This window comes from Acomys russatus, chromosome 5 (assembly GCF_903995435.1).
Source record: "Acomys russatus chromosome 5, mAcoRus1.1, whole genome shotgun sequence".
Taxonomy (NCBI): Eukaryota; Metazoa; Chordata; class Mammalia; order Rodentia; family Muridae; genus Acomys; species Acomys russatus.
The window spans coordinates 15,754,388-15,777,967 of NC_067141.1; the positions used below are offsets into that span (position 1 = coordinate 15,754,388).

Sequence of the window (23,580 nt, forward strand, 5' to 3'; positions counted from 1 at the left end):
AAAAGCATAGAGAAAAAGAAAGAAGGAGGGGGAGGGAAGGGGAGGGGAGGAGGAAAGCACTTGTGCAGGCTCCAGGTTTTTAAGTAAGTGCAAAGCTTCCTGCTTTATCATTTAATGCATCTTCCACAATTAAAGAAACCTATTGACCTTGACTGTTAAGTTTACACCTCTCCTCTGCTATAAAATATCACTCAGAAAGCTTGTTGCAGGACATAGGTCAAAATAGAAAGCCAGGGCAGGGAGGTAGGGGTGCTGTGTGAGGTTGAGGTTGGGGGACACAGGGGACTTACAAAGATTATGAGCGTCCTTTTAAGCACCTTTCCCTTGTACCTTGGCTCCCATCCTTAGCTAAAGAGACAAGTAATTTTGGCATCACCTTCTCCAAGTGTCATGCTTCACTTGGTGGGGGCTGCCAGACGTCCTCTCCAGGGGCAGTGAGGCGTGATCTGGAGACAGACTTCGGGGAGCATTTGCACCCATGGGTACTGTGATGCAGGAAGCAACCTCTATCCTACTCCACCCTACTCCATCCTGGGGCCCAGAGTGAGGCTCTGCAGCCAGCCTTTCTGGGTAGACGGTGGCTCAGGCTGCAGACTGACATTCTGTGAAAAATATGTTCATAAGGGCAGCCTGGAATGCACCTGTATTATCACCTACTTTGGAAACCTACAAGCATCCCAGAATACTTTGAGAAGCAATATCATATCATCCTCTTTCCAAAAGGATAGGTTTTAAAATTAATTAATTAATTAATTAAAACCCACAGAAAGGACATAAACCATTTTGTCAGTGTTTCTGAGCCAGCCTAAGCCAAGAAGCACTGGACTCTCCCTGACTGCATAATGTGCGGGCCTCTCCAGCTTGCTCTTCTCAGCAGTCTGGTTGATTCTGGAGATCTGAGGAAACACTGCTTCCTCATAAACACAGAGCAGACTCCCAGAGACTCCCAGAATGGAAGCACCAAGTATTGGTGTCTACCTTTACTGCCCCACAGCCTGTGAGGGCATCTGTTTTCACCTCCACACATATGAAACCTTTTTCTGTTTCTTTATCCCTCTTGTCCTCTTGCTCATCTCTGATGAGGGCCACTCTACCCCTCTCCTCACCTGAACCAAACCAGTGTTCAGAACAGGTGCTGGTTGGAGCTCCAAGCCTGTCTCTCCAGGTGGTCCATACTAGTTCTTTGTGGGGAGCCCTCCATCCCATAGCCCAGTACTTCAGTGCTCCGTGCATCAGCTGCAGAGTCCAGTCATCAGTCCCTCATCCTGGGTCTGATGGCATCTTCACGGTACTGCTGGGCCACTTTACCTAGTGGGAGATTCAGACCAGGCCCCTGCGCCAGGAGTGCTCCTCAAGGCTTCAAACCTGGCTCCCTTCAGGGCCCACATGACGCCTGAGTATCTAGTCCACAGCTGCCATTTAAGTAACACAAAATGCACCTACTTTTCTCCTTTCCTCGTGAACTCACCCAGTTCCAGTCCCCTGTCTGTGACTCCATGCAGTCAAACACTCATGGGCACGGTTGGAAAGTATACTTCAGCCAAGGGGCAAAGATGCAAAGTTCAGCTACAGGACGGGGCCTGAGGGATACTCTGGCTAGGAAGATGAAAATAAATTGTCTATGCAGATACCAAGGCAACAGGACAAGCACGAAAGAAGCTGCAGCCAGCCTTGTACCAAGCCTTACAGCCCTCATGTGCAATCTCTGTTAATCCTCACAAAGGACCCACAGTGGGAAGAGGGCTTTCTGCAAGTCCCTAGAGTAGCTCACTGTAGTTCCTTGTTTTACACTCAATCACACAGTTGGTGTTAGAGACAAAGATCTAGCCCTAACCCTATGCCTAACCTGTTTGCCCCTGTGACTGGAACAGGCTGGCAGCAAGGCGCTCCTCTTATCGTGGCCTGAAGCTCCCTGTTGGTCCTGGGTGAGACTCTAGTTACTTCAGATGGAACAAATGAAAGTCCTCTTAGTTCTAGACATCTGAGGTTCTACTCGGTGAAGAAGTGAGACAAAGGGACCAGAAGAGCCCACAGCCCCCCTCAATGAGTGCCCTGTAAATACAAGCGCCCCTTGTTAGCTGGATCCTTCCCCTGACCTCCTTCTTCCCTTATGCATCCCAGTGCATGCATGTTGGCTACCGTGCCAGCCCTTGCTGGTTGACATTAGGAAGCCTGTCCTCTCAAAAGCTGAAGGTGGCTTTACCTAGTCTTTGTCCCCTCTGCTGCCCAGCGGTCTCCTTCTGTTCTTAAGCACCTGTTTATGAGCCCCCATGTCTTCTGGGAAGACCACTGCATCATGGACATAGCAACCTACAGGCTGGATGTTCTCAAGAATGGGCACTTAATGCTAGGACAACCCCCCTCCCCCCACATACCAAGAAGGATTAGCATTGTCTCCTTGGCTGTGCCTCCACCCTCCCACCCCACTCCCCTGTTGACTTAGCATTGTCTCCTTGGCTGTGCCTCTACCCCACCCCCCCCCCCCTGTTGACTTAGCATTGTCTCCTTGGCTGTGCCCCCTCCCTGCCACCACCACCCCTACCCGCCCTCCCAGGTGGTGGTGAAACACAAGGCAGCATCCCCTCCCCCAAGTTTCAGAAGCCAGCAGAGCCTAAAGTTTCCTTGCCTTACTGTTCTTTCCCAAACTGTATGCCAAATGGATAGCAGCAGAGTCAAGCTTGAAGTGCTTTCAGTGGAGTCAGGAAGGCTGTCCCTCCCTGGCTAGGTAGGTGTTCAGAGATGTAATCACCTTCCCCACTGATCCTCCACCTCTAGCCTTGTGGAAGGATGACCAAAGACAGTGTGCATTTGAGAAGGCCAGACATATGACCAGGTCTCATCTAAAACATAAAGTGAATCAAAGCTTCTTACGCGTTGGCCTCAGAGATGCCAAAAGATAGATAGCATCCCAGGGATGGGGCTTGGGTGGTGGGTGATGAGCGGGTCAGCGTGGACTTAGACAGAACACTGGGAATCAGTGGGAATAACAAAGACAAATAGCTGCATCCCTGGGTCTAGTCCAAGGCGGAGGGGAGACCTTGTAGGCCATGGTGTCGTTCTGCATACCAGCAGCATTTCCGGAAGAACGAGAAAAGGATGTGGTATAGACACCAAGTTTCCAGGTGTCGTGTAGAAAACACGTCTGCACATGGGGAGAATCTACAAGACACCCCATGCCTTGTAACTTCCACCCAGTAGCCGATTAATCCTAGTGGATGTCCATGGAGGTGCCCACTGGCACCTTCGTTGGTGCTAAGTTCAAGACTCAGTGCTTGCAAACCCCAGATGTTGACTGCCTTGAGGCAGTGGCCTGCACTGCACCAGGGCTCACTGTCAGTTTTGTAAATAAAGTTTTATTAGCAGAGAGCCACACCCCTTTCTGCATCATATGTAATCAACACCTTGCTACCTCCAAGAGCTGGGACTGCGCTACAGATTGTCTTTGTGACATGCCGTGGCCCTGAGGTGCAGTAGGAAGGCTGCTACGACACAAGGGGTGTGGCACACAGAGATGTGATTTCTGTCAGCCCAAGGAAAGTGTTTGTGAAGCAGCTGTGGTCCAGATGTGCCAACATCTGGCTTCAGGCTCAGGTACCCTGGTGTTTCCTAGCTAATTAGGTGGAGATGCATGCTACATTCCGTTGGCGTTGTGGTTTTGTGTGTGTGTGTGTGTGTGTTGTTTTTGTTTTTGTTTCTTTTTTGTAATTGTCAAAGAGAGACTGGAAAATTCCCTGTCATGAATGTTTTCTTGGAATGTGTCGTTGGTCCTTTCTGTAGGAAAGGGGAGAGCCACAGCTTGGCCCAGGCTTCTCTTCTGTTATTCTCACTCACATGGGCAAATCAATCTCTAGTGTGGGGAGACAGCCTCTGCAGTGAGGGCTTTGAGCCAATACAGGCCTGTGAGTCTGGACATCTGACCCAGGTGTTAATGTGCAGAATAACAAAGGTCATACAAAGATCGTACACATTTTCAGTCACATTCTAGATGCACTCTGGATTAAACTTCCTGGTGAGTAGCACCACTGTCGGACAGAGTGATGTGTCTTGGAGAAGAAAATTATGTTTAAAATTAAAAAGCCCAAGAAGGTTCTTTCTGGTATTCTTTTCAGTTGAGTCGGGTCCCAAAAAAAAATGTTGAAATTGTCTTCATTGTTTCCCTCCGCTCAGAACAAGAAAGGAAATGGTTTATGAGTGTGGACCTGTGTGGCCTTGACTCCACGTTGCTGAGGCTGTTCCAGCAGAGGAATCTGGCCACAATGGCCCAGGTGTTAACACATTTTCTTCCTCTCTCAGCCCTCAGGCCTGGATGACAGGAGAGGCAGCCGTCCACGTTCCATGGTGCGGTCCTTCACCATGCCATCATCCTCCCGGCCCCTGTCGGTGGCTTCCGTCTCTTCCCTCTCCTCTGACAGCACCCCTTCTAGGCCAGGCTCTGATGGGTGAGTGGGCTCAGCAGCTGGGAATCCGTGGAGGGAAGGATGGGTACCTTATGGGGTGCCACCAGTACCCTGAGATTGCTTAGCACCCCTGGACATGCTGTTTTAGAAATGGAGCCTCTCCAAGACACTTCACTTGTGGTGCCCACTACCACAATGGAGGCCTTGTGGTTACTGTGAAACACCTCCGTCTGGGTGGCATTACCACAAAGTGTCCATCGAACCTTGAAACTTCTGTGAGCATTTAATTTTCCGTGTGTCTCAACTACTCCACTGTCCCCGCCATGCAGAGAGAGAGAGAGAGAGAGAGAGAGAGAGAGAGAGAGAGAGAGAGGAGAAAGAGAGAGAGAGAGAGAGAGAGAGAGAGAGAGAGAGAGAGAGAGAGAGAGAGTAGGAGTATAGCCTTGGCTGTCCTAGACCCAGGCTGGCCTCGAACGCACAGCAATCCACCTGCCTCTGCCTCCCAAGTGCTGGGATTAAAGATGTGTGCCACCATACCTGGTGCATGTTTATTTCTAATAAAGATTGCTACTTTTTAAAAACGATTTTTATTTTATGTATATATGTCCACCACAGGCATGCCTAGTACCCACAGAGGCCAGAAGAGGGCATCGTATTCTCCGGAAGTGGAGGTTTAGGTGACTATAAAGCCCCATTTGGGTGCTGGAATTGAACCCCCCCCCCATCTCACACACACACACACACACACACACACACACACACACACCAAGTCCTCTGTAAGGTCAGCACATGCTCTTAACTGCTGAGCCATCTCTCCAGCACCAGAATTACTTTTTAAAGAGTAATTCTGTTTAAGTTAAAAACTTTTAAGAAAACATCCTCTCTTGCTACTTTATTTGGCTACCCTGCAGAATAGAAATCATATTATCATTTCCCCCCAATTTTTTATTTTAATTAATTGCACCATCAAAACCATATTTAAGAGTGGGTGAGGTGTCTTAGCAGGTAAAAATACTTGCTGCCAAGTCTGATCCCTGAGATCCGTGTGTGCAAAGAGAGAGCTAATTCCAGCAAGTTGTCTCTGACAGCATGGATGCTGTGTAGTCCCTGCATAGGCATGCACTTGCATGTGTGTGTGACCGTGCACCCACATGCCCACACACACCACTAATTCGTGATAAAAAGCAAAGTCTATAAGTATTCATACGTTCACACTGTTGCACAAACACCCACCACTTGAACTCTTTCATCTTAAGAAATTGAACTTCACACCACTAAACCTTGCATTCCCTTCCTTCAGAACAGCCAGTACCAGCCACTCTACTCTCTGCCACTGAGTTTACCGAGTCCAGCGCACATAACATAGGCTGTAGGCTACCTTTGTTCTGCAAGGCCATCTTAGAGATCCCTTCATAGGAACTAAAAGGAGGCATGAACCTTCTAAATTGCAAGCTAAGTAACCCCTGTGAGCCCTCAGTGTGGCTTGGACATTCACTAAGGCTGTTGCAAAGACCACCTTGGTGCTTGTTTTTTTCCTTTTATTTTTGAGGGCCAAACCATGTAAAATTTCTTATTATGCGAAGAGATAAAATTTTCACATACAGAAAACACATCATAGCAGAACTTCTGAGCATTTAGTTTTGCACATTTGTGTCTTTATCCTAGCCCTTTTAGTTGACAATGCATCACTATCAAACCTGAAGGCTCCTGGCCGTTGCGGTATGCCGACACAGAGTCTTCCAGAGAATATGAGGGACACATCAGTTCTAAGTGCCCTTTCTTGCCAGCAATTGGTGTGCCTGATGGAGAACTGCAAGAGCTTCCCATGTTCTCTGAACAGTAATTTTTATCCGTGCCTGATATTTAGGCCAAACCCATATGGAAATTCTCCACTTAGAGGTGTTTAAATCATATGTGTCTGTCACTTAGAACAAGATAGCTAAAGAAATTTAATGCGGCGTCCCTTCAAGAGAATCCCCAGGCTAGTTAGGAGAAGGTTTTATATTCCTGAGAACACAGGGGTTAGGTGGAAATTGATGGAGAGGTTTTAGATGGAGTGGTGTATTACAGTCAGCTCACCCAGGAGGCGTTTGTTCAACCTTTAACTGCAAAGTGTCTCTATTAGAATCCGGAGTCACATTCATTCTTGGGTTTCCATGCTTTGCTCTCTGACTAATGTGGACAACGTGAGGTTTAATCTCAAATGGTACAGGTTACATGCATAATAAAGATCATCCTGGCTGCAATGGCCCCTGCTAAGACAAAGAAATGTACAGCTACCTGTCTTTCTTGGATTCCTTGAATGCTCACCAGGGCAGAAGGCAGAGTTCTCATAGGGTCCAAAGGAGACTACAAATCCTCTTATTGCCTATTTAAATTGTCCCAAGTTTAGAAAAACCTAGAATAAAGTGATGACATTTCTTATTGTTTATTTTTTTATTGTCCACCTGCTGGGGACCAAATGTTTAAATACATGAGCCTATGGGGGACATTTTTCATTCAAACCTCCAAACCATTCATGGTTAAAGTCCAGAGCTGCTGTGTGTATCACCAATCATTTTTAATGCTTTTATTTAATTTTTATTTTGGGAACTTTTCAGACATGCAGAAGGTGGACTAAATAGTATCATGGCGTGTCTTACCCCAGCAACCAACTTTCACATTACAAACTGTCTTCTCACCTAGTTTCCACCTGTATCCCACCTGCTCCCAACCTCATTTTTATTCCGTAGCAAGTTGTAAGCATCGTATCATGTCAGCTGCTGATGTTTCGAACATAGGTGTATACTCTAACGTCACATAAAATATTGACCTGATGAATTCCAAATCACTATGGCATTGGTATCAATTTCTCATTTTTTAAGCATCATATTTTTATTTTATTATTTTTATCTTTGTGTGTGTGTGTTTACACGCATGAATACAAGCATGCACATGCCACTGCAAGCATGGAGCCATCAGAGGACCACCTCACCTGTGGTCACCTCACCTCACCTTCCACCTCCTTTGACACATGACCTCTTTTTGCTGTTCATTGCTGTGCACACCAGCCCAGCTGCCCTGGACTTCTAGGCATTCTCCTGCCTCTGCTCCACCTCACTGTTGGAATGCTAAGGCTATAGATGGGCAGAACCACACCCATCCTCGCCTGGGCGCTGTGGGTTTGACCTCAGGTCCTCACCACTGCGAGAGAGCTTTACACAGTGTGCTGTCTCCCTGGCCCTACCTCACATTTTGGTTTTTTTTTTTTTTAAGTTTGTTTGGAGCTAGACTGAATCAAGTCCTCCTCACCTTGCCCTTCAGTTGATATTATCTCCTTAAGTCTCTCAATCCACTTTTTAAAACCTGTCATTTCCCTTGTAATTTGTTGAGAAGTCCAGATTGCTTACCCTTCTGTGTCTGCACTGTGTTGGTCAGGTTGATTTGTGCCCTGAAGTGTGGGTATTGTCTAATATGTGTCTGTCTTCCCTACTAACGATATAATGGGGCTTGAATCTAGAGGTCTGGTGCAATTCCGGTATGATTTGGGCCCAGCTAACCTTATAGGTGGCAATAGATCCTTCCCTTCAGGGGCACATCAGAGATGATTTTCTCTCTTGGTGGTGTTAATGGCCATTGGTACTCAACACCATCACTGTTTACATAGTAGGCACACCTTATCAGCACTGTTAGACTTGGAGAGGTGACATGTGTCTAACAGGGTCCTTGCATATTCTGTGGCCTTTATTTCCAGTAGATATCATATGTCGGGGGTGGAGGGTGGGGGAGGTTTACACATGTATCTTGAGTGTGTGCTCATGTGCACTGCAGTAGTGCACACAAAGGCCAAAGGACATGATCCAGTATTGTTCCTAAAGATCAATCGGCCTTGGTGTTTTTTAGACAAGATCTCCTATTGGCCTGTAGCTCACTAGTTTAACTAAGCTGGCTAGCAAGCCAACCTAGAAGCAAGCACATTCCACCACATTTGGCTTTTTCACGTGTTTTCTGAGGCTCAAGCTCAAGTCAATGTACTTGTATGGCAAACACATAACCAACTAAGCCAGCTCTCTGGCATGGCACTTTGCTGGGATATGTCATCCCTGATGGGTCACAGCACATCCAAAGGCCCCTGCTGCCTTTCTCTTTGAATCATTTTTTTTTTTTTCCTTTTCTTTTCTTGTAGAAGTCTGTGGTTACCAGCCAGCCTTCTGCATGGTGCCTGACTTTACATATCTCTGCTGGGTAAAGAGCAGTAGCGCTGTCCTGTTAGGACTTTGATTTACATACCTATTTCTTCTAGGTTTGCTCTAGAGCCCTTGCTGCCGAAGAAGATGCACTCCAGGTCCCAGGACAAGTTGGACAAGGACGATCCCGATAAAGAGAAGAAGGACAAGAAGAAGGAGAAAAGGAACAGCAAACACCAAGAGATCTTTGATAAGGAATTCAAGCCCGCTGACGGCTCTCTGCAGCAGTCTGAGGCTGTGATCCTCTCTGAAACGGTAATGTAACTGGAGACAGGAGGAGCTCTGTGTGGTGGTGGGGGGGGGGAGGGACGGTGGGGGGGTGCCTGGCCCCCACCTAGGCTCTGCATCTAACCGAGAGGGTTGTCACTTGGATTTTATTGAATTTTCGCAAAAAAACAGCAACGTAAAAGCCCAAGGGCTTCACATCTCTGATCTCAAATAACCCAACAGTCAGAGACACAGAGCCAAGCTCTTTTCTCTAAGGACACATGCTGTCTTGGCTCTCATTCTCTTTCAGACGGGCTGGATGGGTCAGTCCCCTGCAGGGGCCTCGTGTGTCCGGGCTCCTTATAGCTCCGTTGGACTTGGTCCCCTTATGTCCTACCACCTCAGGGAACAGAAGCACACTGCTTTCACAGACAGTGCTCACCCACGGGTAGCAAACGCCCTCTCTGCCTCTTCCTGACTGACATCCTTAGGCTGTAGTCACTACCTGAGGGTTATAATCTGCTCAGCTTGGGGGCTGGCGAGATGGTTTCATACTTGATGCTCTCAGTTCGATCCCTAGAATCCACATGGCAGAAGAAAGCTAACTCCCACAAGTTGCCCTGTGACCTCGTGCGTGTGCAGATGTCACATGTGTGGACACACACAAACATAGGCATGCATCCGTATACAAAATAAGTAAAACAAATGTGAGCATCCTCTCTCCCAAGATGAGTCTAGGGCCTAGGCCTCCCAGAAGCACACCATTGTGTTTGGGGCCTACATGTAGAAATGGGGCAGAGAGTGTTTCAGAGACAGATAGACAGACAGACAGACAGACAGACAGACAGACAGACAGACAGACATCAATGTCTAGAGTGACATAATCTCAGCGCCACACCTCCCCTAGACATGGATTCCACCTGACTGGTAGTGACAAAAGCATGCACCCCTGGGCAGCAGCACCATTATGGCTGTGATTAAGGGCAGTTTCACCAAAATGCTGAGCCAGGCTAGGCACACTTCTCAACAAGCCATGCTAAAACACATCCGAGGGCACATTCCGGCAACAGCAACTGCCACATAAATGCCACTTGCTCAACTCAAGGTGGAAGGCAGATGTAGGGGCCAGAGCTGTGGCATGGCTCAGGAAGGCAACTGCCTCTCTGGTGTGTGGACATATGTTCTCACTGGAGCTGGGCTCTGATGTCTCTGTGCAGACGCTGGTGGCCAAGGGCATTGGGCCCAGGAAGCACTGATCAAGGCTGGCATTGAATGCCTGGGCACTGGGCCTCAGGCCATACATGAGAGGATCTGGTAAATGAACCACTCTACATTTTCTGCCCACCATTTCAGAAAGCTGGGCCTCCAGACACCCTCAGGGGCCAAGATCTCCTTTCAGGTGCCACAGCATCCTAACTAGCTGGCTCAGCTTCCTTCTTTGAAATATTTACTCAGGGTCAGGCACTGTGCGGTCCTTCAGACACTTTTTTTTTTTAAGCTCTGTTTTAAGATAATTCAAACTGGGCCTCAGGAAAGTAGAGCCAGGTAGCAGAAAGACCACCACAGTTGAACTGTGTCAGAACAAAGCCAAGGGCACAGCAGATGCTGAGCCATCACACTACAATTTCTGTCCTTCCCAGTGATGACCATGTTCCTGGGGCAACACCTGCTAATGACAGGGCCAGGTGCACCGCCATGTGGGCCTCTTAGATAGGAACTTCTCAAGGTTAGAGCATAGAACCTTGACTTTGCCAGGAGTCAGTGCCTGAGGTTCAGAATGACCAGGGCTGCAGCAGCAGAGTCCTACCCACTGGGGAGGTGTGGTGCAGCCTCTGACACAACTATGTACGTGGAGGCCTCCTCCAGGCTGTGGGCACAGGGGTTGGTGTGGACCCCTGAGAAGGAGCCACACTGGAAAGCGAGTGCATGTTTCATGCTGACTTTAGTGCCCCCTAGTGTTCCCAGGTCTCTAATGTTACTAATGCCCCCCATAGACCTACATATGTGTGTATGTATGTATGTATGTATGTATGTATGTATGTATGTATGTATGTATAAACTGATCTCTCCAGCTTCCCCAAGGTTTCCCTTCTCCCTTTAGGTCTAGGCTCAGCTTCCTTCTTAATTTGCATCCTAAACAATTTCCTAACCTTTAGCTGGGCCTCTCAAAACTGGCTCTCCTGGCTACCGGTTGCATCTCCCTGGGAAATCCTCCTGAAGCTTTGTGTTAAGAGCTGGGGGACCGAGAGAAGCTCATCTTCCTTAGAGAGCCAAGCTTGGAGCCAGTCCTGACCTCACCTAGTAAAGTGATGGGCACTCTCCATTTCCACAAAGAAAGGACAGTACTTGGCATGGCATTCATGTCATTTACACAAAATGGTTCTTCTGATGGGGCCCAGTAGGGCTGAAACAGTGTGTTACTCATTTATCATAGGGACTCTTTCCTGCCCCCGACCTCACCCTTACTCCTGGCTTCAGTAGCTCCAGTCTGGGCTGGCTTTGTGGGTCTCTTCTAAGGTAGATACAACGACCCACTGACTCTTGCTGTTCCCTCTCCTGCAAAACCAGCTCAGCCCACCCACTGTGCCCCAAGGTTAAGCTGAAGCACCAAGGCCAGGCCCTCCTGGAGGAGGTAGCTTCTTCTGCATTTCCACCAGGTTAATAACATTTCTGAATAATCCCACCTCAGAATATGTTGTAATTGCTGGTGTTCCCTGGTGTGAAAGATCTGAGACCAAGCTGTAAGAAATATAGAAATTAAATTTACTGATGTGACAAATGGGGAAAGAGGCTCAGGTTGGGAAAGTGAAGTACACCCCAAAGCACAAGGCCAGCAGGAATAGGAGAGAAAAGGAACTCCTGCCAGGGTAATAACAGCTCAGAGGAGACACTAACCAAAGGGGAAAGGGGACTCTTGCCCTCCTGCTGAGGCCTCTAGACCTCTGTTCCATTCTTGATCCTTTGCGGGAGCATCCCTGATGCTCTCACTAGGTACACAAATAGCTCAAAGCTGGACTCATCCACTTCCACATAACCTACAAAGGACTGGGGCCATAGCTCAATGGGCAGAGTGTTTGCCCAGCATGTGTGAGGCCTTGAGTTCGACCCCCAACAACCCATAAGCCCCATCGTGGTGGTACATCCTTGTAACTCTAGCATTCAGGAGGTGGAGGCAGTCAGGATCAGGAGTTGAAGATCATAGCAAGCTCCAGGCCAGCCCACTTCCAAAGGCTGGGTTGAAGAGTCATGTGAAGCTCTGTCGTAGTGGAGACAGGCTGCCAGGACAGAGTACTGGACTCTCTGTGAGCAACTCAGACACCATTTCTAGAAGCTACAAATCCAAGTTCAAGGTATGGCTGGGGTTGCCTCCTGTTAAGGTGGTGAGAGATTATGTTCCACATCTCCCCTGGCTCCTGGGTTGGCCAGCCATCTTTAGTGTCCTTTGAATTGTAGCAGTGGTACCCCACATCTGCTTTTGTGATAGTGTGACATTCTTCCTGTTTGCATGCTGCCCAGACCCACCCCCCCTTAGTTTATAAAGTCTTGTTGGATTAGGGACCATGCTTCCATCATCTTAACTGGGTCCTTTGCAAAACCCCTCCATCCAGATGAGCTTGTGGGAAACTGGGGTTAAGGCTTCAACCCAGGAATTTGCGGAAGACACAATCAGTCCACATAGACCTTAACTTTGTTCTTTCTGTCCTCCAACATAGATAAGTCCCCTGCGGCCCCAAAGACCCAAGAGCCAGGTGATCAATGCCATTGGAAGTGAAAGGCGCTTCTCCGTGTCTCCAGCATCACCGTCCTCCCAGCAGACACCCCCACCAGTCACACCAAGAGCCAAGCTCAGCTTCAGCGTTCAGCCCAGTAAGTGCTCCTTGCCCCCCCCCAACCCCCCCCAACCATGGTGCTTTCTTTAGGACCCGTTCCCCAGCAGCAGACTGAGCTCAGCAAATAGCACAGAACCAAAGCTGGGACCAGAGCCCCTGCCTCAAAAGGAGGCTTGAGAGCCACAGGGTGCAACATATGCTACAACGTTGGGGTTCTTCTGTGTCTAGTGGAAGGTACAGTGAAGGAATCATTGCTTAATGCACAGAAGTTTCTACCAGTGATGATAGACGGCTGCACAGTGTCATCAGCCTGTAGCCACCACAGGCTCGCACACTAAAGGAGGATTAGATGGCAAGTGTGACATCACATCTGCTTTACCACAATGACACAGATACCCAAGTACCATGACTTAGGACCACTGCTCTCCAGCTCTATACTAATGCTGTGTCCCTGTTATCAGATAACTTCAACAAACAAACAAAAACAAACAAACAAACAAACAAACAAAAAACCCTCCAAAACCATGCCCATCAGTGAATGTGTCCATTTTTCACTCTTTGGTTTAAAATAAAACATCTTTTCCAAGAGTTATCAGCAAACGCTGATGAAATTAACCTACGTTTGTGATCTAACCTCTGTTTACAAACCGCCATTTTTGTCTGCTTTAACAAACCCATTTTATATCTCTTGGGCTTTGGAAAGCAACACCACTTCCTGTCCTACAATCATGGTATTGCCCTGGTGAGTGAACTGTGTGAGGTGGTAGCTGGCTGTGCACCCTACCGCTGGACTTTACCCAGTGAGCTCTCCCAGCAGCAAGTGTAGCAGACTGACCATAAAGTCTGCCAGACTTTCAAAATGGCAGCTGTCCACAGCCCTTGTCACACCAACTCTGTGGATGCTTCCAAGGAGACAGAGGCTCATAGGCAGTAGAATTTATATATGAATTGATATGCTGCTTCAAGCTCTGGTACTCTCAGTTTCCTTTCTAGAACATTCCTCCAGGAAAGAACCACACTCTGCATTCTCTACTTATCTTTGTCTTCTTTTGGCAAGTGTTTCTGTGGAGTGAGAGACAAGTGGAGCCCAGGAGCCTTCAAGCCCAGGAGACATTTTGGTAACATTGTAAACATTTCACCATTTTTCCAGGTCTGGAGCTGAATGGCATGACTGGGATGGACATAGCGGATGTCCCACCCCCTCTGCCCCTCAAAGGCAACATGGCAGATTACGGGAATCTGATGGAAAACCAGGATTTGTTGGGCTCACCTACTTCTCCCCCTCCCCCTCCCCCACAACGGGTAAGTGGAATATAAACCTTGGGGCCTTAGTTGCTTCCACAACCTTCAGTGGTTTTTCCTTGGGCCCATGAGGGAAAAACAAACAAACAAACAAACAAAAAACCCAGTCAGGATGGACCTGGATTTGGTTTTGAGAGAAGAGTTGAGGCGTGAGGACTGAGGTGTGCACACACCATCTGTGATCCTGCGTCTTAGCCCTAGCTGCAGGTGACCCCATCTCCCCTACAGTACTGCAGCCCTTCCCATTGCTGGCCTTGCCCTGAAGCCATTCCAATGGATGCCAATCTTTGAGCTGTTGATACTGCCAGCAGCTTTGATGCCAAGTGGTTTGTCTGACTGCACTGAAGTAAGGTATTGTTCCAGAGGGGAAGCCTCCACTGTTTCCCACCATCTTGGCTCTGTAGTTCCTTTGGGCAGTGTTGCCCTCACATTGACAGGTCCCTGGTGGCCACAGGTACTTGCTGCCAAGAGAGTCCACAGAAGGGATCTACACTGGTGCGGAGACTACACATCCCACCTCACTGTTTCAACGGCCCTCAAAAGTGCCGCTCAAAGTCTTGCTTCAAGGTTCTGGCCTGGCTTCTTCTAGCAGCTCAGGAACAGCCGGCTTGAACCCTCTTCAGCAATGATACCCAGGCGGGTCCTGACCGGGCACTGTTTTAAAGTCATTCATCACGTCTAATGTGCTCCCTGCTGCACAGCCTCAGGCCAACTTGCTAGTGCAAACAGCAGAGAAAAGTCCTAAATGCCACACTGCTGTCATGCATTGCTTGGGCCCTGTGGCCCTGTCCCATCCTCTTGTTTAGACCTCAAAAGTGAGTAGAGAAGGTAAACTCAGGGAAGAGACACAGTACGATTTATAATATCACGGCAGAAATGTCCTCTCCAAAGTCCCCATTCCCAGGACACATTATTCATGGCCTTACAAATTTACATCAACTCAAGCTGAACAGTAAAACACCCTGGTCCACATTTGTACAGCTTGGGTCGTAGTTTTTGGTGTTCGGCCTCCATGAAGTTATGCTACAACCACCAGAGCCCCTAAGAGCCCCGATGAGGTGAGATTTGCTGGTGGCTACCATGAGGAACAGGGATTCTTTTTTTTTTTCCTTCAGTCAGAATTTAAAAATAAATTCCTCATGCTGTTTCTTTTTTTCTTTCCTGGGGGAGGCTTTTTGCTGGGTGCTCTGCAAACCTCTTTTCTTCCCTTGTGACAGCAGTAAGAGAGGGTCAGGGCGATGGTGCAGTAGGGGAAATGCTTACCATGCAAGTGAGAGGACCTAGGTTCAGTCCTCCAGAACCCACGTAAGAATGCCAGGCATGTTGTTGGGCACCTGTCATCCTAGCACAAGGGAGGCAGGAAGGTCCCTGAAGCTCACTGGCCAGCCATGACAGCCAAATTGGTGACCGCTAGGTTCAGGGAACAATCTTATCAAGTGACTGAGGAAGATGCCTGAGATTGACCTCTGGCTGCCACATGCATGTTCAGACACATACGTTCGCAGCAGCGTGTGTCTAAACACATACAGACAGGCATGCGCACATACAAAAAGAAAGTAGTAAGGGAAGAAAGCCTTTATGAATTGTATTTGATTGTCCCTGTAAGGAAACTAAAACACCCTGTAGGACTTTTTCTCTGACGTGCAAGGAACAGGTGGGCATCTCTTCTAAGCCAGTGTCATTTATGCAGGCAAAGGTGCCCCTAGAGACATCAGCTGGGGAGCTGGCCCTCTGACAAAGTGTGCCCAAAGGGCCAGAAGTCTCACGCAGCTGCAGAAATGTAAGCTTGACCTCTTCAGCATAAAAGGAGACCCAGGGAGCCTGGAGGAGAGGAACCCCTACTTCCTTAGGGTGTTGCATCCTATTTAGTTGATTATATCCTTATTTTATTAGAAAAGCAAAAACCACCCCCCAGGTCCTCTTCCCGTCTGAAAACTGGACTCGGAAGTGTGAGCATATATGCAGGAGAGGCAGATGCATCGTCCTGAGTTGCCGTGTCACTTGTGATTAAGTGGAGCTCCGGCATGCCCTAGCTTTGCTTCAGTTTTATAAAGCGGGTGCAAATTCCATTAGATTAATTACCCAGCTCTCTTTGCAATTTGGTTCTGGCTTAATTTGCAGCCTGAGCTCAAGTTTGGGTGACAGGCCGGTGGTTAGCATGTCATAATTAGTGAAGGCGTCTTCTCAGGTGCCTCCCTCTGCACAGGCTCTGAGAGCCATTTTTGGATAATGATCACTCATCTGCTATGGGAGGTGATCGATAGCCTCCCGTCACTCTCATCGATCGGCCTCAGGCTTGTCGGTGACTCTATCTCTAGTTGTTGCCATTTGAAGCTGTCATTCATTTCAGAATGGCTCATATGACCAGCCATGTGAGCTATCATTTTGCTCAATGGTTGTAAACCCAGCATTCTCCTGCTTGGTATTAAGGGCACCTCTGGCATCTAACACTATATTCTCCTCAGACTGTGTTGGTCCTGCCTGCAGTTACTCTCTGTTGGATGTCACAGTCACCATAAGCTCTCACCTATAAACACGCCTACAATGGATGTTTTCAGGCCATCAAATGCATGTCTCTTTTCACAGTTCACACCAACCTTAAAAAGACTTACAGATGTGTTCTTCACGTTCCCTTGGTGTGTGTGTGTGTGTGTGTGTGTGTGTGTGTGTGTATGTGTGTAATGGGGTATCTATGTGTGTGTGGGGTCTATGTGTGTGTGGGGTCTATGTGTGTGTGTTTGTGTATAGGCGCATATGGACATTTGTGCATCTGCATGTGAAAGCCAGCTGTTTAACATCTGGTGTCTTCCTCCTTACTCACTCTCCGTTTTACTGCTTGAGAAAGGTCTCTCGCTAAACCTGAATCTTGTGGATTGGGCTAGCCTGGCTGGGCAGCAACAGCCAGGAATCTTGTTCCCTAGGTAGGGACTATAGGCCTGCGTTGCTGTGCCCAGTTTTTTGCATGGATTCTGGGGAACTGCACTCAGGTCCTTAGGCTGGCGTGACAGGAACTGCTCAACTGAGCCAGCCCCCGAGGCCACCACGTCCCTCTGTAAAATGGCTAGTGTTTACAGATGATCTCCTTCCTGCTGTATCAGCACTAGGGTCAGGGGGAACCTGTGGCAGTGACTGGGGAATCCTGTGGCATGGTTCTGCCCTGGAGAACTTCTCTCACATTCAGCCACACTCCAGCCTCTGAGAGACTGTGACTCTTGCCTTTATATTGCATGTTGACTCTCGAACATTTCTTGAGATTTCTGCCTGCCGTGGGCTTCCGCCGCCCCAAGTCTGCCAGTTTCTTCATCTGCTCGCTCGAGGGTACCTCTCCTGGACATCTCTTCTCAGTGTCTGTGATGGTCACGAGGGTCACGAGAGCAGTAGGACAGTGGCCACCTGAGCCATTCACACCCAGCAGACGGTGGTACATGGCTTTCTGCCAGCTTCACAGCTGTGCGTTCATTTCCTCTTTTGGAAGACACCTTCCATTAGTTACTTTTCTAATCTCCATGATGCCTGCTAAAAAGCTACCCAAAACAGTACCTCTGGCCTAAGGTCAAGGTGCTCAAATGTATGAGCCTACAAGGGAGGAGGCTTTGATGCCTATGGACCACTCCAGCTAGTCCCATGCTTTTGTTAATAAAGTTTCCTTCACCTACAGCTATGGCTACAGCCTTTGCTGGTCCAGGTTTTGGCTGCTTTCCAGCCTCAGCGAGAGCCATGCGTGACCCACAAGTTGTATACCGTTTCTTTCCAGAGAAAGCTTGCTGACCGACCTGGGCTGTCAGTTCAGGAGGCAGGGGAGAGTCTCCCATCACAGCCTGGAGAGCTTGTCCTATGGACACAGATCCATTGCTAAGTCGATGACACCAGAGTCTAAAACCACAAACAGTGATGCTTCTCAGGGGCAGGACTCAGTGTACTGTGTATATAGATTCAGATGTCAGAAAACCGCACGGCTGCAGGACAGCCCAGGGTTGGGTAGCTGACATGCTGGGCTCCAAGCCAGGAATGGCGGAGGGAGGTCTCAGGGAGGGATCAGTTCCTATCCTAAGTGTTCAGACTGACTCCCCCCTGCTATGACAAGGGAGGCCCCAGCAAAGGAACGTAAGGTTGTTTCTCAGTGAGGGCACCGGTGACATGATGGCTTCTTCATATTTCTGTTTCCTAGCAACAGCCACCTCCACTGCCCAGCAAAACACCGCCTCCTCCCCCTCCGAAGACGACCCGCAAGCAGACCTCAGTGGACTCGGGAATCGTGCAGTGAATGCCCTAGGATGAGGAAGCAAACCCCCTCGTTCCCTGCGACATCTGCATCTACCATGCCTGCCGATTACCTCCTCTAGGGCCGGGGGATACCTCACCTTAGTGTGATGACTTTTCCTGGAAAGGAGTCCTTCCCAGCTGTGGGACCAGAGGCCTTACGAATCTCAGAGCACAGTGGAAATGGGGCCAAGTCATCCATACTCTGGATTTTTGGGGGGGGGCGGAGATGATGGGGGCGCTCCCAGCATGTCAGCCTTTCAGGTATAGCCTCAGTCTTGCCCTGACATCCCGTCCTTTTGTGCCAAATGACTTCTGTTCATTTGCAGAGAGTTTGGCTGATGTGAGTTAGCCGAGCGGGAGGGATGAAGCCACCTCCCCCTGCCCCCCCCCCGCCCCTGCAGCCCTCCCCCGTGAGAAGCTATGCAGTAACCTTGTAAGGATCTCTACACTGCCTCTGCAGCCCACACTCTGGCTCATCCTCATCCTTGCTGCATCCACAGGGTGACTTGTGTGATTGAGTGTCACTTCAGCTGACATTCAGCAACTAAGTGTACCCCTTCAGAGAAGATCTCAACCTCCTTTGGCATACATAATTTAAAGTAGGGATGTCTCTCAGTTACTAAAGAGATACTAATATATGGATTAAAGATGCTGTTAAGAATGTTGGATCAAATGGAAAATGAATAGCATAGGAAGGTGAATTTTCATTCTTTTTAAAGCATGACCCCTTATACCACCAGAGGCAGTTTTAATTGAGTGGCTTCTCTGTGTTCTCATTGTGTACAGAAGTTTGTATATACAGTGAGTCTCAGGGCTCCTGTGAGTGTCTGGAAGCCTTGTTTACTCGAGCGGGCCTCTGAAAATGGGCTCCAATGTGTCTTCTTCATGTTTAACTGCTGGAAATATTTCTCTTTTAAATCCCACAAATTAAATTGTTTTCCAGAGTTCCAAGGTCCTGAAAATGTTGGTGGACAATGATTTAAAAAAAAAAAGAAGCAACTAACTTTGTATAACCTAATATTTTTATTTGATCATCTATATTTTTTTATTCACTATGATCATGATACAGTTTGTTCTAGAAAAGCTCAAAGTTAATCACTGACAAATGAAAAAATAAATGTTATTTAAAAAAGACTACTAGTTTCTGGCCTCTTTTTTTTTTAAAAATCATATTTAGTTAGTTAGTTAGTTAGTTAGTTTTTTTTCAAGACAGAGTTTCTCTAGAGAGTAGCCTTGGCTGTTTTGGACTCACTTTGTAGAGCAGGCTGGCTTCGAACTAACAGAGATTCCCCTGGCTCTACATGTGCCACCTCACCCAGCTCTCTTTTATCATTTAACATAAAATATAGATGCTACTTTCTTAAAGAAAAAAACCACGTGCTTATATGTGTACCCGCCCATCTTCCTCAAACATAACTGTGTGTTTGTGTGTATATATGTATTTGTGTGCATATGTGCAAGTGTGTGTGTTCATGTGTGTGTGTGTGTACCTGTGTGTGTGCACTCATGGACTTGTGAGTGCAATCGTGTACATATTTGTGTGTGTACCTGTGTGTGTGCACTTATGTACTTGTGTACAAGGGTGCACATGTCTGTGCATGAACGCAGGGCTCAGAAGTAAACCCCCATGCTTCTTACTCTGTTGCTCTTCACCTTGTGTTTCAAGGCAGGGTCTCTCATGAACCTCCACCCTAGAGTGAGGCCAATCCCCCTGAAAAGCTAAGCAGTAACTTCATAAGGATTAAGCTAGAATGGCTGACTAGCAAACTTTGGTGATCTACTTGTCTCTGCCAGCCAGAACTGGAATTATAAGTGCATGTCACTGCCCCCAGCATTTGTACATGGGCTCAAGCTCAGGTCCTCGTGTTTCTGTGGCATTTTCCCAACTGAGCAATCTCCTCAGCCCTTAACCATAATTCTTCTTGAATTTTTGAAAAGTTCTTTATTTTTAAGTATCTCATGTATACAGTGACATAAACCCATATCTACCCCTCATGTCCCTCCAACTCCCCCACACATATCCTTCCAGTATGCCATAGCTCAACCTAACATCTTTTGTTTTCTTTTTTAATGACACACTAAGTCGGCCGATACGTGCATAAGTATGAGGCCATTCACTGGATCATGGGAAACCTAGCAGTGGCCACAGCCTCAAAAACATGATTGCCCCGCCCCCAAGTAGCAGTCTCCAACAGCTCTACAGTAAGGGGTGGAGCCTAGAGATCATCTACCACATTCATGCCAGGGTTTTAAGTGGCTTGAGCTTGCGCAGGCAGCCACAGCTGCTGTGAATTCATGACTACAATTGCTATATCCCACCCCCCAGAAGATGGCATTCCAGAGCCTCAGCTCCACTTCCTCCTGTCCTTATATTCTTTCTGCCTCCTCTTCCATGATGTTCCCTGAGCCTTTGGAGGGTGGGGTGCTAATGTAGATGCCCCCCACTTAGGGCTGAGCACTCAGCCTTTTATTCTTAGCACTTGGACCAGTTATGTGTCTCTGAATTGGCTGCTGTAATTGTCCATTGCAAAGAAGAAGCTTCTCTGACCAAGGTTGAGAGCAGCCCAGGTCTATTGGGAGAAGTCTAAATAGTTTCTGGTCCAAAGTCCATGGCTGGGGAGGTCATAAGGCCAAGCATAAAACTTACTATTGTTATTTTGCTAAATGGCCGTGCTCTCCATATGTCAAAGTGCCTTCTAAATATATATGCTTATACTTACAATTTTGAATCATCCCGTTTCATTGCCTCTGGTTTGGAGCCCAGGTAGAAAATGCCCACATCCACTTAAATGTGCATGTGTCCTCACAGTCTACATCAGAGCTGTACACTCCCACACTTTGTTCCTCCCACTGGACCTGAGTTCTTCCAACTCCTTCTCAGTGGGGTCTCTTCTCTGCCTGGGCATTGCTGAGGCCTCTTTCTCTCCTGCCTCTGTTGCTGCTAATTTGAGAGAGGACTTTTGTCATGCGGTGTGTGATTTGGCTTGGGAAGCCTGCATGCTTGAGAGCCTTCTCCAGGACCTACCACACTAGCTATTAGATGATAGTGGGTCCTCAGTGCAGTGTGAAGGGCTCTCATCTCCCTGCTTTGAAAACATGTTCCGTCCATAAGAAAGTGATTATGTGTCTCCATCACCAGCCTGGAGGAGGCCCCTACAAAAGCCAAGGTGCCCCCGGGGCATCTTTACCATGTCTAGCAGCTGTCCTGTTACAACTTCCAAGTATAATATACTGTTTGGGGGACTGTAGAGATGCCTCAGTAGGTAAGGGCACTTGCCGCACAAACATGAATCTCCAATATCTACATAAAAAGTACGTGTGTGACTATTGTCCTTCTAACCAAGGCACTGTTGAGGGCAGAGACAGGAGGATCATTGGGGAAAGTTGGCTGCTGTCCAGCTCTAGGATCATTGAGGGGCCCCTTGTCTCCCCCTCAAGAAAATGAGGAAGAGAGTGATAGAGCAGGACACGTGCTATCTTCTGGCCTCCCCATAAGCTCATGAGCAATTCACATCCATATATGTGCACGCACGCGCGCGCACACACACACACACACACACACACACACACACACACACACACACAGAGAGAGAGAGAGAGAGAGAGAGAGAGAGAGAGAGAGAGAGAGAGAGAGAGAGAGAGAAATATCCAGGACTCTGTAGACACTTCTCAAGGTGGAATCCTTTCTTTGTGAACCTGCTTTTTTTTTTCACCAAGATAAATGTTCATCCTCTAGCCTGTATATTAGAAACAGGACACTACCCACAGTCTTGAGACAAATGGCTTTGGCATAGCAGTATGCAAGAATGTCAAGAGTGCAGCCACTGGCTGTGGGCCACTTGAGAATGAGAGGACGGTAGTGTTATTACACTGTCTCACACGTGCAGCCACAAAAAACAGAATCACTGCCAATCTGTGGGAGTGGCATCTGCCAGGGCTATTGCTGATCTCCCAGGCTCACCCTCCTGTGATACAACCCTGCTGGTGTTACCAACACACACACACACACACAGCTATGTATCTGTTACTGTGCCAAAACATTATGATCAAAGCAATTTATATAAGGAGAGTCTTCCTAAGTTGGAATCTTAGGGGGGGTCTTGCTCTTCCCTTTGTGTTTTAATGGCTTTCCACCTGCAGGAAGCTCCGTAGGTTCTCTCTCAAGTGGCAGACAGGCAGCTGGAGCAGGAAGCTGGAAGCTCACATCTTCAGCCTCAGGCAGACCTCCGATGACATACTTCCTCCAGCAAGGCCACAACCCAAAGCCTTCCCATACAGTTCTGTCAACCGGAAGCCAAGTGAGACAGTGGGGTATGTGCTTATTCAAACCACAGCACCTTCCAGGGCTGCACACCCCATGCTGTGAAATACATGGAGAACATAGCACAGTTGCCAAGGAAGGAAGGGAAACAGGCACCATGTCACAGAACTTTCTTAGTATATTTATATGTTCACCAATGAAGGGAGATAGATTTCCAACCCTGTTCAGTCTCACAGTTTCCTCCTTGTGTCAGCCTTCTGTTACTGTAAGAAATGCCTGAAGTAAATGAGCCTTAATACAGGGTAGGTCTATTTGGGCTTGTAGTTGACGTTTCAGCCCATTATCAATTAACTGTGACAATTTGGACCTGTGGCAGCATGGTGCATTGTGGCAGGGGTAGAGGGAGGAGACCTATTCACCTCACAGCTGGATGCAAAGGAGGAAGAGAAAGGGGGAGGGCCAGAGCCGAAGATCTCCTGTGAAAACTCTCCAGCCATTGGAGTGCATTGACCTGGCCCCAACACAGATACCACATCCCCATGGATCCAAAGTCTAGAGACCAATCTGGAACATCCCAAACTCAAATCGTAAAGCTCATTTTATAGACCTAAGCCCTAATCAAGGAGTGATTCTCTGCTGTTGTCCATGGTGTCCTGTCTCCCTGACCTATGGAATGAGGCTGCCTGGAAGGTTTGTCTCCGGACACACTTCCCAACACCTTCACTTCACAAGTCACCCTTTAAAAAGCCCTTTCAATATGTTCTTTTCCTCCTAACCACTGCCCATGGTAAAAAAAAAAAAAAAAAAAAAAAAAAAATCCCTTCAAATGTGCTGTGTTAGTTATTTTCTCCTTGTTGTGACCAGACTCCTGACAAGAGGTACTTAAGGATGAAGGGTTAATTTTAGCTCTCATCCTGAAAGCTCAGTCCATCAGAGTGTGGGAGGCATGGCAGTCGGAGTGTGAGACAGCTGGTCGGCAGCTGGTCACATTGCATCTGCAACCCAGAAGCACAGAGAAATGAACACTGATGCTCACGTTCTCCTTTCCATTCACCCCAGTGCTCCAACCCATTCACTCCAGTGCTCCAGCCCAT

At 48.0% G+C, this 23,580-nt stretch overlaps 1 protein-coding gene across 1 annotated transcript in view; it reads left to right on the forward strand.

The window, feature by feature from the left end:
• Dock1 (dedicator of cytokinesis 1) overlaps window positions 1-18,431 on the forward strand; it is a 508,411-nt gene extending 489,980 nt beyond the window's left edge. Inside the window, exons 48-52 of the mRNA XM_051145486.1 lie at window positions 4,294-4,439; window positions 8,680-8,878; window positions 12,544-12,697; window positions 13,811-13,962; window positions 18,131-18,431. Of these exons, the coding sequence (XP_051001443.1) occupies window positions 4,294-4,439; window positions 8,680-8,878; window positions 12,544-12,697; window positions 13,811-13,962; window positions 18,131-18,226 (747 nt within the window). The 3' untranslated portion in view covers window positions 18,227-18,431. The remainder of the gene's footprint in view (window positions 1-4,293; window positions 4,440-8,679; window positions 8,879-12,543; window positions 12,698-13,810; window positions 13,963-18,130) is intronic.
• The last annotated feature ends 5,149 nt before the right edge of the window (window positions 18,432-23,580 follow it).